The following is a 15,377-nucleotide window of genomic DNA, read 5'->3' as shown; positions in this document are numbered from 1 at the left end:
ATTTGCAGGAGGAGCTATAGCTCCAGTTACAGGATATTGCATATTTGCTTACACATCCATACACACCCACATACCCAAACACTCAAACACCCAAAACAGTCTGCTGGCCAAATGAAAAATGTAACTTTAAAGCGAATTGCAGGCCTAAAAATGGAATGAAACTGCCAACAGTGTGCTGCTGCACATTTGAGCAATTTTGTGGGGGTATCCTGGCAACAGAGCTTCGGCTCAGTTCAGCTGCCAGTCATTTCTTACATTGCAGCTACACTGAGAAAAATACACAAATAATTCTTAACCATTTTTTTACTAAATAATGGAAGGATTTAATCTTTAAAGGCACTACTTTGTTTTCTTTTTCTTTTTAATTTAATATATATATATTTTATTTATGATATATAATTTATTTATCTAAGTGCCCTTACAGATGCAAAGCGAAATTGCAATCGAGCGCGTGTCAAAGGACATGGAGAATCCTTCGACTGGCGTTTGGCATCCAAATGCCCCAGCCACGCGTCCTTTGTCCTTTTGTCCTGCGTCCAGTGTCCAGCCCAATGCTGGTCCAGTCCCTCGCTTAAAGTGAAGTTGTCCGCATTGACATGGCCCGAGCCGAGCTGATGTTTCTCCTGTTCCTAGCCTCCAGTCCGGAGAACGGGTCACCCCAAAATGTGCCCGATAGAGGCGAATGTGGATGTCGATGTGGGCGTCACGGAACGAAATCGAGTTGCATGTGTGACGGAAATGTGAAACAAGCAGTCCCAGTGCCACAGCTCCCCCATCTCCCACTAGTGCCCACCCACCCATCCATCCATCCTTCCACCCAATGACTGTGGGTGCGGGCCAAAAATGCAGTTGTTCCATTGTCACAATTGTTACAGTTGTTGCATCGCCCTGCCTTGTGGCAAGCGGAAGTGGTAAACATGCATACCGAGGGCCAGGAACCAGGGGGCAGGAGCTATGAGCCAGGAGCCATGAGCCAGGAGCCATTGCCCAGTTGCCCAGTTGCCATAGACCAGTTGGCAGGATTCTCTGACCCTAGAACCCCCATCGGATGCCGCATGGATATGTAATGAAAAATCAATCAATGTGATATGCTTACCGTTTGCGATAGGTCAAGAATTTCCACTGACCAATATGTGACGTATTCGTCCTCGTAATCCTCTGATTTTTGATTGCTTTTTATTTATAAATGAGTTTACTCATTCAAGGATAACTTGTACATGAAAGGAACTACTAACTTAACAAGTCAACTAGTCAAGATACTAGAAGTCTCTGCCTCCCCTGACTCATTGACTTCTGTAACCGCCTATGGCCCTAAACTTTTGTTCTATACTGTACCAGGTCGCAGCTTATTTGGTTTCAATAAACGAAGGCGGCGACAAGATGCTTCGAGTCAAGAACTTCTCATTTGCCACGAGGTCCTGACTTCGACCCAGCAATAGCAGGAAAAGGACCAAAAAAAAAGGAAATCAGGGGAGAAAAACCAGCAGTATCAGCAGTGGCAAGAAGAAAAGCTTCGTGTGGCAGGCAAATTCCGAGTACAATTCCGAGGGAGCCAGAGAAATGTGCGACAGGCAGTTAAGACAAAAGAATTGTGGCAAGGCGGCCGAAGAAAGGGCGGAGAAAGCACGGACGCAGACAGCAAATTGAAATAAATGCAAGACGGCTGTAAAAGTTGCCGTCGCACGTTTCAATTGCAGCAGCCACCACCCACCCTCGTTGAAGCCCAATCCTGATCCCAACCCAAACCCAAACCCAAACCCAGACGGCAAGTGGCAGGCAACAACAATTTTTCGGCATATTAATAATGCAACGGCCGCAATTCAATGAATTTTTGACTCCGGCCGGAGAACTACGGCCGTGGGCGATGGCACCGGCGATGGCTCTCAGGCATGCCACCGTTGTGTTGCACGAGCGGCAGCATCAACATAATTTTTTTACCTTTTCCTTTCCACTTCTCCACCTCTCTCTCTCTTTTTTTTTGGCTATCTGATGAACCTTTTAGCTGCGACAGACGAGGGTTATGAGGGGTGCAGGTTGGGGGGTGGCTGGGACGGTGACTGGGACGGTTGGGGCAGCAACCGTAAGATGGCTGCTTAAACCTTTACGTGCGACAAATTTACGACTTCAAATGTGACCGCAACAACAGCAACTACAAATGAAGGGGCAACAGCAAGGTGAACACATTCTGCGGCGGAGACCAAACACGGTCCTCCCACGCAACCACAACCACACACTCACAAATCCTAAGCTACAGTGGCGGGGGTGTTTCGGTTTCCAAATTCACATGGAAATCTTTTAGGCCAACAACAAATACTTTTATCCAAAAAATACTTTAAAATAGCCGCTACAACAGGAGGGAGTATTTAACTTTCCTTTTTTGGATTATTTTGCCATGTAAACGATATCGAGAACAGCAACTATGTGCCTGGTCAGCCCATTGGTAATAACCTTTAGCCAGACCCAAATCCAAAAAACATACCTACCCGCCCACTCTGCCACGCAAAGAGTTCACTGTCCATTACATAAATATTTTATTTCAATAAAACGTGAGCAGTTTTTATGAATTTCATCGACATTTCATGCACTCTGGTGCACGAATTTTGCACTTTACTGTCGCTTAGTGGCATCGTTCGTGTTCGGTTAGTGTTATGCGTTTAAAGGGTTAAAGTGTACCAGTGTATCAGTATATGTGGGATGGCCTGGCCCTCTGGGCTCTGCGGAGCTCTGGCCGGCCTGTCCACTGATGTATGAAACGTTTGATTGAATTGACAGCACAAACTCTGCATATCCCCTGCCACAGGCTCGAAGGACCAATGGGGCGGCCAATCGAGCGCGTATCGAAAGCGAACCTCCACCCAAAACTCCAGTTTCACCTCTGCTGCGAGCCATAAAAAACAAGATGTCATAAATTTTCAACACATTTTGTTTGTTTTCCCCGGGTTCTGAGGGTGGGAGGCTTAGAGTGTGCATTTCGCTGCGGCTCTGAGCTTTTTATGAACATTAAGTTAATTGAAAAACTCATAAGGATGCGCTTCCTTTTACCTTTTCTGATTGAGCTAGAGGAGCCGGCGACCAGGCCAACATTAATCTCCGTTTCCCACTAAGGAAAGTAAGCGGGCGTGGCTGATTACTGGAACCGCCCCCCCACCACGCCCCATCTAAGCAAACACAAAACGCTTGTGTTGGCTTTTGGGGGGCGAAATTGAAAAATTTTAATCTCTGTCGCAGAACGGAAACACGCAGCTCTCGGCGCTCAGCTTTCAGCCAGAAATGCTGACAGTCGCCTGTCGACTGTCCCACCGCCATTGATGTATAGCCAAACGCAAGTTTTTGGCCAGCAACGTGGCCAAGAGGACGGCCAGGGTGGCACAGGGGTCAGAAGAGCAAGGACCAAGGCCAGCGGGTGGCTAACAAGCCAACAGCACGAAACAAATTGAAATGAGGCGTACGAAACTGTCACCGCGGGTCCTTCGTCCTTTTCTTCCCTCAAAAGTAGCCAAAATACAGAAAAAAAGAAAAAACATACAAATTTAATAGCCCTGGCATATTTAAATCGTAAAAAAGCGATAGCTAGCGAGAATGGGAAGCCAAACAAACTTTTTACAAATTAGCTGGAATTTATTTAAATTGTGTTGCCTACTCTTGGGCGGCGGGAAAAAATGTGTGCCAGCAAAATGGCACATTATACCGTTTTTTGTTACCTTCTTAAAATGGCGGCAGACCAGGAAATAAAAAACTGGAATAGAAAAAAATGGCCTTACCAGTCCAATAAAAAAGTGTTTTATTCTGATCTGTGGTTTGTCTTTAGCTGAGCTTTTTTTTAATGTTTTCGTAAATAGTGGATTAACATTAATTATTAAATATATAAACAATATTAACTATACAATATAGTGTCAATTGCCTATTTGCATAACTTTTTCTTCAATCTATAAATTTCCAGCACACATAAAGGCAATTAATTTTAAATATAATCTAAAAACTGAAGGGGGTTTAGGAAATGAGTATAATATATTATTTAATTTAATAGAGTTAAATGTTTTTAAATTGTTCTGTGACTTTTGAACTGAAAAAAAATAACTAAACAAACCATAAATTAACAGACATGTTGAAAAAAAGTCATTTTATTTGTTTAGGAATTAAATAATGGTGTTTGGATTAAAAGTTCTGGTCTAGCTGGCTTCCTGTGGGTTCTATTTATGGGGTTTCATTTTAACTAAAGCTTTTTTGGAAACAAATCGGGGGAATAAAGAGGATGCTTAAGCTGAAGCCGGATACCATGTGGCATCGGTGCCTGGCGAAAGGATCTCATGGCAACCCGAAAAATGTTTGCCACACGCGTTGATGCCGGCAAATGTCGCGTTTTATGCGTTTGCTTTGTGGCACTTTTGCACTCGCAAAGGCGTCAGGCATCAGGCGACGGGCGTCGGGTGTAGAGCGTGTGGCATACGGCAGATGGGGCAGAATTTTTATGGAGCACCACCCACACACGCATCTCATCCTGCCACCAGCGAACCACACTTGCAGCTTGCAGCAGTGGCACTTTTTCGCACACTTGCGATAATTGCAGCCGCAGCGGCAGAAGCGACACGAAAACTGTTGCAATGCAATTAGGATCTGGGGTGGAATTCATTTTTTTTTTGTTTTTTTTTTTTGTTTGTGGGTCTCATCCAGTGTCATCCTGTTTTTGTTTCCGCTGATGCCTGGCTTCGAAAATGTTTTTGCTGCGAAAGGATCCGCGCATTATCCTTATTAGTTTCGTGCTCCATTGCGCCAACTTTTCGGGCATCATTGACACTGTTTTTTGGCCGCGGCCATTATGCTTATGATTATAATGGCAGAGCCGTTGGCACCGTCTGTTTTCCGGGCGGCCAAACAAACATTTGCTGACCGCTCTGAGCGGAATCTCATTTCGAATTCTATCTAATAATTAACACGGCCATAAAAAGCACACGCCTTCTCGCTATCACCCCCCTTCCCATTTCATTCATTATGTAAACTGTCTCGCTGGCATTTAAACTTTACACAAAAGCCAGTCAGGACAGCCGCAACAACAGCAAGCTGTTTTTATTTTTATTTCCAGGCCAACAACAGCAACAACAGCGAGAAGGAGAGAACCTGTCGCCAAGCTGGGAAACTCATTTAAGCCAAACAAACATTTGTAGTCTTAATTTTCGTGGCTCATCATAAACTTGGTTACATTTCCAGCCCTCAAACGCCTCCAATTCTCGGGACGGCCCCGTAATGGCCTTCACTTTGTTGATGATTTTCATTAAATTCTTACGCCTTTTCCCCCACATTGTTGTTGCTGCCGAAGGCGGTATACCCTGCCACACCAGCCACCCCCTCACACGCACACACACACACATATATAGGTATGTGTATGCTCACGCACACCCATACTTTCTGCGGCAGGAGTTTCATTTGCCTGCGTAAAAATCCCAGCTTCCTTTGCACTGTAAAAAATTACTCAAAAATTTAATATTTAATTTTAAATATTTTTTAGTGTATTTTAAGTATTTTAATCAAGCTAAGCTAGTAATTTTTTGAGGTAATTGAAGTAAAAAAATATATTATTATTTTAGATACTCCTGCCAGTGCTTTTAGCTGTTACTGTCTGGCTCTGCAGTTAACTTTGTGTTTTTATCGTTATTTGTGTTGAACACGCATACTTAACACCATATCACACACACACACCCAAACACCAACACACACACAGACAAATAGAAAGAGATAGGAGCTTTCTCCAGGAGAACACAGTGCACAATATTGCTGAATTCTCATCAAAATTTTATGCTGAAATTAACAAATCTGTTTACAAATTTATTAAAACGTTCCTCGACTCACTCATTTGGGGGCCAGGATAATGGGCGACTCTCTTTGCTTCTGCTTTCAGGGGTTGGCTATCATCGCCAACGTAATCAGTGTCACCACAAGTGCCACCCTTTCACCTTCTCACATCCGCCGATGACGCCCTTGCTGCGTTCTGTTTTCTGTTTTCTCCTTTCTGTTTGATCTGTTGACAGTTTTGATGTGTTCCGCCAATTTTTCCACAATGAAACCTATTGGCCATGAACAAACAAAAGACCCGGCTACCAACAATAGCCGACAATGGCTAAGACCGCACACATAACGGCAATTATTCAAAATGCAAACATGCAAACGGTAGCGATTAACATATTATAAGTCATACAGCAGCCGCAAACAATCGTCGGACAAACACACGCACACCAAAGGTGTTAGAATATACACACACACACACACACACCTACACTCACTGCGAATCAAAGTGTTTGCATATGTATGTGTTTGGGTAGTGGGTGACTGGGTGACTGGGTGTCTGGAGTGGGAGGTATGAGTATGAGTCAGCATCAGCGCTTTGCATAATTCCAGAAATTTCCATAAACACAACGGCGAGAAATTCATAGTTCAAACAGTTACCGTGTCGCCGGCACGGCATTTGCATACGGACTCGAACTCGGACTCGAACTCAAACTCAAAAGCAAACTCGGACTCGGATTGGGATTGGGATTCCGATTTGCATTATCGCATGAATTAGCTGACCAATACAAAGTGTGAGGTATCCCTGACTGATTCCGGTGATTCCGATTCCAGTTACCAGTCATAAGCCATCAGCGTGGGACGACAGGTTACCGTGAGAAGGTAAACAGAAAAGAACTTTCTGTGGCTACAATATCTAATATCTAATATTAGAAAAGAAAACATTATGACCGGAACGACGTTCAAACACCGTTGCCAGATTTTAGTTGGCCAAGTGTGCCGTTGCCAAGTTTTGCAGTTTATTAGCCGAGTAATAATGCTAATTAGCCACATATTTTTCTAATGACTCAGGGGCTATGAGTGAAAAAAATATTCAGTTCTAACTAGTTTCTTTATGCTTTCTGCATTCAATAATGTCCTACAATCGGGTGCTAAAAAATTTAAATTAAATGGTCAATTAAGGCTATGAGAAATTGTTATACCTTTTACCCAATACTTCAAAAAGTGAAACTTTTGAACTTTCAAATGAAAGATATCAGATCAAAGATATAAGATCGGCAAGATATTACATTTTAAAACGGACAAATACTATCTTTTTATTATATTATGAAAGATATGCTTCAAAAATGGAAAAAACTATTTTAAGGTTTCTTTGTGTCAAAATTTAACTTTCTAGACACTTTAAGGTGAATATTTCAGCCAAATTCCAAACAATTCGGATAAGGACTATCATTTATAAAAAAAAAGCTTATATTTCTAAAAGCAAGAAATAAAATTTTAAATTTTTTTAAAAAATTTTGTCCTAGTCAAATTTGTTAAAATTATGGTTTCTCTTTTACTATGCCATATTATGAATAAGAACTATAATAATAGAAGATATAAGAGCGGGAAGATGGAAGATTCTGATTAACCGGCTATTTGGCTATTTCCACGAAATTATTGAAGGAGATTTTATTAGGCACTACTTGGTTTTTTTTCCCCTGGTGTCTTGTTTAAAGGAAAACCGTAATATCTTTAAGCAAAGCTTATAATAAACGTATTATACAACAATAAATACATATTGAGGACTTTCTTTTAAAAATTGAAACTAAATAATATAATAAAACTTACCCTAATAGAATAATATAACTTCTATATTAATAATATAACTCATGAGATTGAAATTCAGTTTCTTTTTTATTGTCCTTTTTCAAACTCCCTCCAAGTTGAATTAGGACTATGGCTGAACCAAATGGCAATGGTATATTAGAAACCTTAAACCATTCAGCTAGAATCTAAATCTATTATTATGATTTCAAGTAATATTTTTTGCATTCAAAAACATATCCTTTGAGCCGCTACTACGTGAAGTCCCTCAATTTGTCTGGAAAGTCTTTAAGCCAAGTGGCTTAAGCTTTTAATCAGTTAATTGTTGGCATCGACGATATGCATGGGTGTGATTTTTTTAATTAACAGGGCCATTTACACGATTTTACCATTCCAGAGCCACGCCCCCTTTGTCCACCATTGGGAGACAAGCGCATACACACACACAAACACATACACAGACTCATACATATGCAAGGACTGGCATGGCATTCGAACGCTGGAATGCTGGAGAAACAGAAGAGCAAGTACAAAAATTGCCGTTATCACGCCACAATAACCTCAAAATTTATTCACTTTATTGATAATGCAATAAATCGCAGCCGAGTGGCCAATGTGTTTGTGTGTGTATATTTGTGAGTGTATGAGCTGCATGTTGCTGTGTGCGTTTGGGCCTCCCGGTGAACTGGCAATTTTTTCGTAGCATATTTTCAGGCTGGCGCATATTTTTCATGTTTGCATATTTCATTTCAATTTTATTTCTTGCTGCACACATTCATACCACCACACCCACTCCCGCACACCTAGACCCTACACCCTACACTCCCACACACACACCCACTCACACGTCGTGTATATTTACAGGCTGTGTAAAATATGCCATGAAAATCAACAAAAATTCACACACAGGACACACGTGAGTGGCTCCAGTCTTTTTTTTTCTTTGGCCATCTCGCTCTCACTTTTTTCGCCATCCTTGTCGCTTTCTCTGCATTGCAATTGTATTTCGATTTTACCGTTTTTGTCTTTAGAAATGTTATGAGAGCGGCCCAGTGCCGTATATCGTTGGGTGGTGGCGCCCGATAGAGGGCCACCCACACCCCACCACCCACCATGCCACAAAGGACACCTTCAATATTTTCGTTTCATTTCATGAGCCTGCATGTTGGCGACAATGTGTTGATAAAACAACAACAACAGGGCAAGGGGGATGGGGTTTTCGGGGGGCAGATAGTCGTCTACTTTACATGGAGCGTTACAATTTCCAGTGCCACATTTTGTGGCAGCTCTAGTGGCACATAAAGAAAATGTATAAGTTGCTTAAATACAATTGTAAGATTATGATTATAAATATTCATTTATTTTTTTATTTTTTTAGTTTTAATTTATTTAAATCCTTTAAAATTTCCCTCAGTGTAGACTACTTTTTCGCCCACCGAGCCATGGTCATGACAAATTGGCATGCATTTCGAATATGGCCGAGTTTTTAGCCTCCTCGCTTATTAGCCCTGCCTTTTAACTTTAACCTCTTTAAGCCCCGAATCGAAACAGTATCTTATCTTGGTCAAGTGGCCGTCCCAGCTGCATACTATTCGCACTTCCGGTTACAGTCCATTTGGGGCACCATATTGCCGGGTGCTGGTGTTGGCACTTTTGCGCATATTTTGCAAAATCATTACTTAAACACACGGACACCCAGCAAGGATACGGCGAAAGGATGCCGGCGAGTGGCCAGTCCACTGGAACGCTGCCCTTGCCCTTTCCTTATCCCTTCGTCCTCTCTGCCCCCTATATCTTGCAACTCTCTTTTTGCAACAACGTTACTCCTTTCTTCTTTTGCCTCGTTTGCTTTCGGGAGGTGGTGGTAGTGAAGGTGGGTGGTTGTTTTAAAATGCATTTTCGTTATTTTCACTGCAGCTGCGGCGCTGATGCTTGCCGCCTGTTGTTGCCGTTGCCGTGGCCGTTGCCGTTCTGTCGTCGATCTTTTGCCACTCACAGCATTTAGCCTTAGCCACCCCTCGGTGGCGCCACCTCCCATCCAACCATCCGCCCCTCCTGCAGTTTAGTTTGGCGTTAATTTATGAGCAACATTTAGCAGTTTTGTACCTGGCCAGGCCGCTGCCAGCCATGCCCGGCGAACTTTGCTTTATGGCTTGTTGTTTGGCCCGAAAAACGATGGCTTAGTTGAAATTAAGCCAAGTGCAGCGACTGTTCAGTGCCCTGGAATTTGGATATATAAGCCACAATCCTCTACTGATATTGTTAACTTAATTAACCTTTTTTATTTAAACTTAAAAAGCCTTAAACTTTAGATTGTTAAACTAGTTTTTAGGGGGAACTGATTGGGTAACCCATATACTCTCTATCCATTCCCTAGGGACCTGCTCATAAGTCCCATACATCTAATGTTCGACTTTTTAATGGTATTTATTTTATTCTTTATTTGTTACTACCACTTGCCATTAGAGCCTGGCAGTGGCTAGTTGGTAGGACCTAGTTGGTGGCTAGTTGGTCCACCCCCACCCTCCGGCTACTCAGAGAAGGTGCGAACCCGCTAATCCAGCCATAAAGAGACCCCCAACCACTCACCAATATTGACCATTGGGATTGGACCTGTGCCTGATTGGCTTATTTTACAATTTACACCAGAATTGAGTGGCTCGGCGTGGAGAGTGGGTGAGAGAGTGATTATGGGAATGAGTGGTTCCGAAAACTTGGAAGCAGGTGCCAGAGGTGCTGCTGCCGGGCCAAATGAGCCATGATCGGTGGCCGAAGAATCTACGAGCCGTCAATTAGCGGACTCTCAAAACTAACACCTTGTCAAAGTGAAAGGCCGAGACGGCGGTGGCGGAGGTGGTTTCAGAGCCGGAGGCGAAGAAGAGGGGACTATTCGGTTCGATGCTCAGCACTCAAAGCCGCCAATGGCGCATTTTATACATTTCTATTTGTTTGGCGTTGTTCCCTCCATTGTGGCAAGCTATGCATGTTTTTCTGGCGGCTAGGGGCGGCTGCGAGGGGGCTATTGGGGTATTGGGGCACCCCATCGAGCCTCGAAGCTCTTGACTTTAATCACACTAATTACGCAACTAAAAGGATAATCGTGTCGCTGACCGCACAAGCTCCTTAATGCGTTTCTCGAACTTTTTGCAAGTGTTCGAGTGTGTGCAGGACCGTGATGGTCTACCCACCCAAAGCCACCCATCGCCCCTCCCCATTATTGTCATAATCCCCTCGATTTGAGGCGTGACAAGCTCATTAACTGAATACACAACAAACAGCAGCTTAAAGACATTCGAGTTTATTAAATTCCTGTGTGCCCTGCGGGCAAACCTATCAGATATTATTTAATAGTCGCTACGATTAAAGAAGTGAGTTTCTTAGGCGGTAAGTCATGCTGAACCCAGTCTCCACAGATCTGTCCAGAGTCAGGTCGTCGCTGGAGAAGTGCAGCAAGTAAGGTGGAGAAGCTGGAGGATGGGATATCATTAATAGCTCCTTACTTTATGTCCAACAATGAAAAGAAAGAAAAACTCACCATAAACCACCAGATTTTCGTTAGTGCCACAATAGTATGTGGGCTGATAGGCCATGTTTTTGGCCAGAATTCCTTGGGGTATCATCAGGTAATCCTCCTGCCTGCCCGCCGTGTGGACTGTGGGATGACAAAACTCATCATAACCCTCGGCAGTGCCGTCCTGTATGGACATGGAGAACTGACTGAAGCTGTACCTGTTGGAAGAGATAATTTTAAATCAAAGTCTCAGTCATAATAACTGTCAAACTCACTCTATCATGCTGGCACTGGTGGAAGATTGAATGCAAATGTTGTAGCTCAGATCGGGCATATAGTTGCTGGTCACGGCACTCTGGAAGTTGAAGCTGCGAATGGTGCCCGTCAGCCCAGTGTAGTACTGCTGGCAGCCCGGAGGAGCCAGAAGCTCATAGTCCGCGTGATGCGAGGCGAAGATGTCCCTCAGATCCTGCAAGGAGTTGGTGCTAGCTCCAAATCCTGCGGTGGTGGTGAGGCGACGTCTACTGGAAATGGGAGGACCCTCCAGCTGGGTCACAATCAGTCGCCAGTTGGTTCCCGTCGACTTGGAGGGCACAGCAAAGGTGATGGTGACCTGCTCTACTCCGGTTGCCGCATTGAAAGGCAGATACAGATGCTGTCCGTTGTTCACGCCACACAACTTGAAGCCCCCAGCCTCAAAGTAGTCCTGACAGTCCAGGACACCGTCCGTATCCACCGGCTGGGCCATCTCGAACTGCTCGAAGTCGATGCGCAGCTGCTGGACGTTGTTGCTCATCGCCTCGACGGTGTAGGTGATCAGGTCGGTGGCGAATGTGGCAGGGCTCTTGATAATCGATCGTTTTTGGCGGGTAGTAGCGCCCACTTGGAGGTTGGCTAGTCAGGAGAAAAAAATAAGCAATACTTCTAACGAGAATCAATAGTCACTCACTTTCACAGCAAACACCGTAGGTGCCACAATATCCGTTTACGGTGCCCGATTGCCGCATGCACTTGAAGCGTGTGAGGCAGGTGCCGGTGGTGCCGCTGTTGGTGGTGCAGGTGTCTGCCAGAACACTTCTCCTCCTGCCCTGGCGCCACATACCAGACTCCAGAGGCGCCACCCCACCACTCGTTTCATTCAGCGTTTGCGCCTGCGCAAAGGCCACGAGTCCGATAATCCACAGCAACCCAGTATATCCAAACATAATCCTTGTATTTCGTTCTCAATCCGATCCCGGTTCTCACTCACTTCGCCCACGCACTTTCACTTCGATACTGTGTGAGTTTTCGGGGGGACGCATCGCTTTTATACCACTTCTCCGGCCGAAGAATCCCACAGATACAGATACACTTACAAGCAAAGATACTCCGGCAAGCGCTGGCAGCGATGCGATGATGAGATTTTCATGTTAGAAGCAGCGGCGTGTCAATATTTGGTAGCCAGTTGGATCGTCACTTACCGGCATGAATATTCAAGCCGGGCTAGTTGCGTCTTTTAACTTGTTTGCCGATCGCCCAACGATCGAGTCATTGAACCTCGACGAGGTGTCCACTACTCTGATCTAAAATACCTCAAAACTGGGTTATGTTTGTTCAATCTCAGAGTCGGTCCAAAAAGGGTCTAGATCTTTAGAGGTGTCTCTATCAACGCCGTGGGTGACACCATAACGATGATGATGTCAAAAAGTGAAAAGAGAAAAAGAAAAGTGGGTGTGTGAGAGTAACAAGACCCCAATTAGAGCCAAATTGCACAATCAGAGATTTGAGAAACTAGAACTAGAATGCAGTCAAGGTTCCAGCTATTTTCTGGGGGGTAATAAGAACTATACATGGGTAAAAATAAAACGAAACTGTCTGTCAACTGATAGATGTTTAAAATATCATTTGACTGATAAGACTGTCAATCGGGCTTAAACTTATCGATAATCCCTGGGATTCCAGGGGCTTAAAAAGAGGCCTTGTTTATAGTAGTGGGGCATACACTTCTAGTGATAAACAGAATAGAATGAAATATTTTTTGAAAACAAGTTAAGGAAATAAATCGAATTATTGTTCTAAGCCCCCAATAAAATTATTTTTAATTATTTTTATCAAATCACACTTCGGCACTGGAACTCTTGACTAAAATACCTTGTTTACGGGCATTAAATTTTAATAAACTGACGCAGAATGTTTGCAGGTGGCACTTTGGGGGAAAGCTCGGCGATAAAAACAATCGATCATGTTTGCTGACATTATTCGTACTTTTAATCGGACTCTTCGACTTAGATCGGACAATTCCCGGCGACAGGCGCGACAGTTGCGATTGTTGGCCGCCGAATCGAAGCGAATAAAAGCCGGTGGAGTGGTCGATTCGGAAAGTCAGAACGATGATGAACCGCGTTGCAAGCAGCCTGCTCCTCCTGCTGGTGGTGGCCACAGCCGCCGTCCAGTCCGCCTCGGTGGCCACACCCACCTGTGGCGGCACTGCGTCCTCGAAAAACATCAACCTGGTTAATCCGACCAACACGCCCCGCGAGTGCGAGTACCACATCAAGGCCTACAACAAGTACGTGTGCCAACTGCGCATCGACTTCGCCATGACCCTGGCCCAGCCCACTCTGGAGACCCAGGCGGATTCCGGTCTGAGCTACGCCGAGTGCACCCAGGACTACTTTGAGGTCAATGGCCTGCGACTCTGCGGCACGGAAGTGTGGCAGCACATCTATGTGCCTTTCAACGCCACCGATGGCGACACCCAAGTGGATATAGTTTTTTCCCTGGCTAATCGTGTGGGATACACGGACCTTCCCACTCCCTCCTGGGACATGACCGTGACCCAGTTGGAGTGCCCTGCCGGCGCCTCAGTTCGCTCCCTGGATCTGGATGAGGAGTCCATCATCGAGGGACGCGCCAGCGCCAGCACCAAGGATGGCTTCTTCGTTGCCCCTCCCGGCTGCCTGCAGTACTTCCCCCAGTCCAAGGGTGTGGTCAAGTCCTTCAACTACAACGAGGGTCAAGGCATCTACCCATCCCGCATGAACTACGCCATCTGTTTCCGCCGGGACACGGACACCACTGCTCTTAAGTAGGCTTACTGACTTTTATTTCATTTTCTTAATAATCTAAATGAATGACTTGGGCAGCATTCGCGCCTACTACTTCAACGTGGGTGCCCAGGAGCAGGCCACTACTTTGCTGACCGACGAGTCCTGCTACAGCGCCGATAGCACCAACGACCTTGACGCCGATTTCCTGATGGTGCCCCAGGCCACCATGGAGGACAGCCACAAGCACGCCACCTACTTCTGTGGCTCCATCAAGAAGGACGTGGTGATATCGAGTAAGTAGCGGCGAGCTTTTTGGGGAAAAGCTTTGTGGGAAGACTAGTCAGAAAGGTTTTGGGACGACAAATAAAATGGGTGTTCATTCTTGAGCTATTGATTCATTTAACTTTCAAACTATATCAACTTCTTATATGCATTTTAATCCCTTTACTAATCCAAATTGCCCTCCGAAACAGGCAACAATCCTGGCCCCTTGCTGGTTCTCTTCAACAGCGACGATATCTACAGGCAGAACGAGGCGGGCTTCGCCTTTACCTACACCGTCGACTAAATGGTGAAATGTTCTTCGACAGCAGTGCAAACAAAGAAAGAAATTTGCAATAAAAACAAAGCTTTAATCAGAAGATTTAATGAATATTTATTCAAGTATTAGCGGCGGGCAATCAAAGAGATACGCCCTCGAAACTGATTTGGCAAATAAATGCCCATGAAGACTTTAGGGCTTTTCCCCGCCAAACCTTTCGGCTTCTTTCTTCTACGGGAGAGTCCATGAATTGGAGATAATTGCTTAGTTATCAGGGAAGGTGACAATTACCAGACACCGCGATATATTATCTCAAGAACTCTGACTATCTGCTTGTTCGGACAGAGTGCGAAACTATCTATCAAGTGGCACGCATATCTCAGATTCCAATCTCGGCTAAGCTTTATCTAAACGCCTGATAGTTATTTGAGTTATTAACTAGATTGGTTGAAAAGTCATCCATCATGGGGTTGGGTTCTTAGTTTTGAAGGCTTATGAATCACACGGGAATGGGGTTACAAGTAGAGGTTTGTGTAGTAGCCTTAAAAGAAGACCTTTTACATGTTACAGGAACTCCAAGCTTTGGTTCCTTTATCCTCTAAGGATAGCTTTCGATAAAAGTTCTAGGTGTAGTGTACTTGGCTTTTGTCCTTGCTCATTTGAGAGCTTCAAGTCAAAGGGCTATCAACAAGTGTTCATAATAAATCGAAAG

General features: G+C 44.5%; 2 protein-coding genes across 2 annotated transcripts; one reads left to right on the top strand and one right to left on the bottom strand.

The window, feature by feature from the left end:
• Positions 1–10,866: 10,866 nt before the first annotated feature.
• On the bottom strand, positions 10,867–12,911 carry LOC6496525. Its single transcript, XM_001961033.4, has 4 exons — positions 12,045–12,911; positions 11,371–11,989; positions 11,120–11,313; positions 10,867–11,051 (listed from the first exon to the last, which is right to left on the bottom strand). The coding sequence occupies exons 1-4, from the start codon at positions 12,298–12,300 to the stop codon at positions 10,945–10,947; spliced, it is 1,176 nt and encodes a 391-aa protein (XP_001961069.1). The 5' UTR covers positions 12,301–12,911; the 3' UTR covers positions 10,867–10,944.
• A 517-nt stretch (positions 12,912–13,428) lies between these two features.
• LOC6494058 lies at positions 13,429–14,765 on the top strand. Its single transcript, XM_001961032.4, has 3 exons — positions 13,429–14,162; positions 14,221–14,417; positions 14,598–14,765. The coding sequence occupies exons 1-3, from the start codon at positions 13,465–13,467 to the stop codon at positions 14,690–14,692; spliced, it is 990 nt and encodes a 329-aa protein (XP_001961068.1). The 5' UTR covers positions 13,429–13,464; the 3' UTR covers positions 14,693–14,765.
• The last annotated feature ends 612 nt before the right edge of the window (positions 14,766–15,377 follow it).

The sequence above is a fragment of the Drosophila ananassae genome, chromosome 3L (genome assembly GCF_017639315.1).
Source record: "Drosophila ananassae strain 14024-0371.13 chromosome 3L, ASM1763931v2, whole genome shotgun sequence".
NCBI lineage: Eukaryota > Metazoa > Arthropoda > Insecta > Diptera > Drosophilidae > Drosophila > Drosophila ananassae.
The sequence above is the reverse complement of the archived record's forward strand: the minus strand, read 5'-3'. Positions and strand labels throughout refer to the sequence as shown.

Coding starts and splice junctions, on each gene's coding strand:
- LOC6496525 (XM_001961033.4), bottom strand. CDS start 12,300: ATGTTTGGATATACTGGGTTGCTGTGGATTATCGGACTCGTGGCCTTT. Junction 11,314..11,370: donor ACCAGTGCCAGCATGATAGA/GTGAGTTTGACA, acceptor CTCTTCCAACAG/GTACAGCTTCAGTCAGTTCT. Junction 11,052..11,119: donor CGAAAATCTGGTGGTTTATG/GTGAGTTTTTCT, acceptor CCCATCCTCCAG/CTTCTCCACCTTACTTGCTG.
- LOC6494058 (XM_001961032.4), top strand. CDS start 13,465: ATGATGAACCGCGTTGCAAGCAGCCTGCTCCTCCTGCTGGTGGTGGCC. Junction 14,163..14,220: donor ACGGACACCACTGCTCTTAA/GTAGGCTTACTG, acceptor TGACTTGGGCAG/CATTCGCGCCTACTACTTCA. Junction 14,418..14,597: donor GAAGGACGTGGTGATATCGA/GTAAGTAGCGGC, acceptor CCTCCGAAACAG/GCAACAATCCTGGCCCCTTG.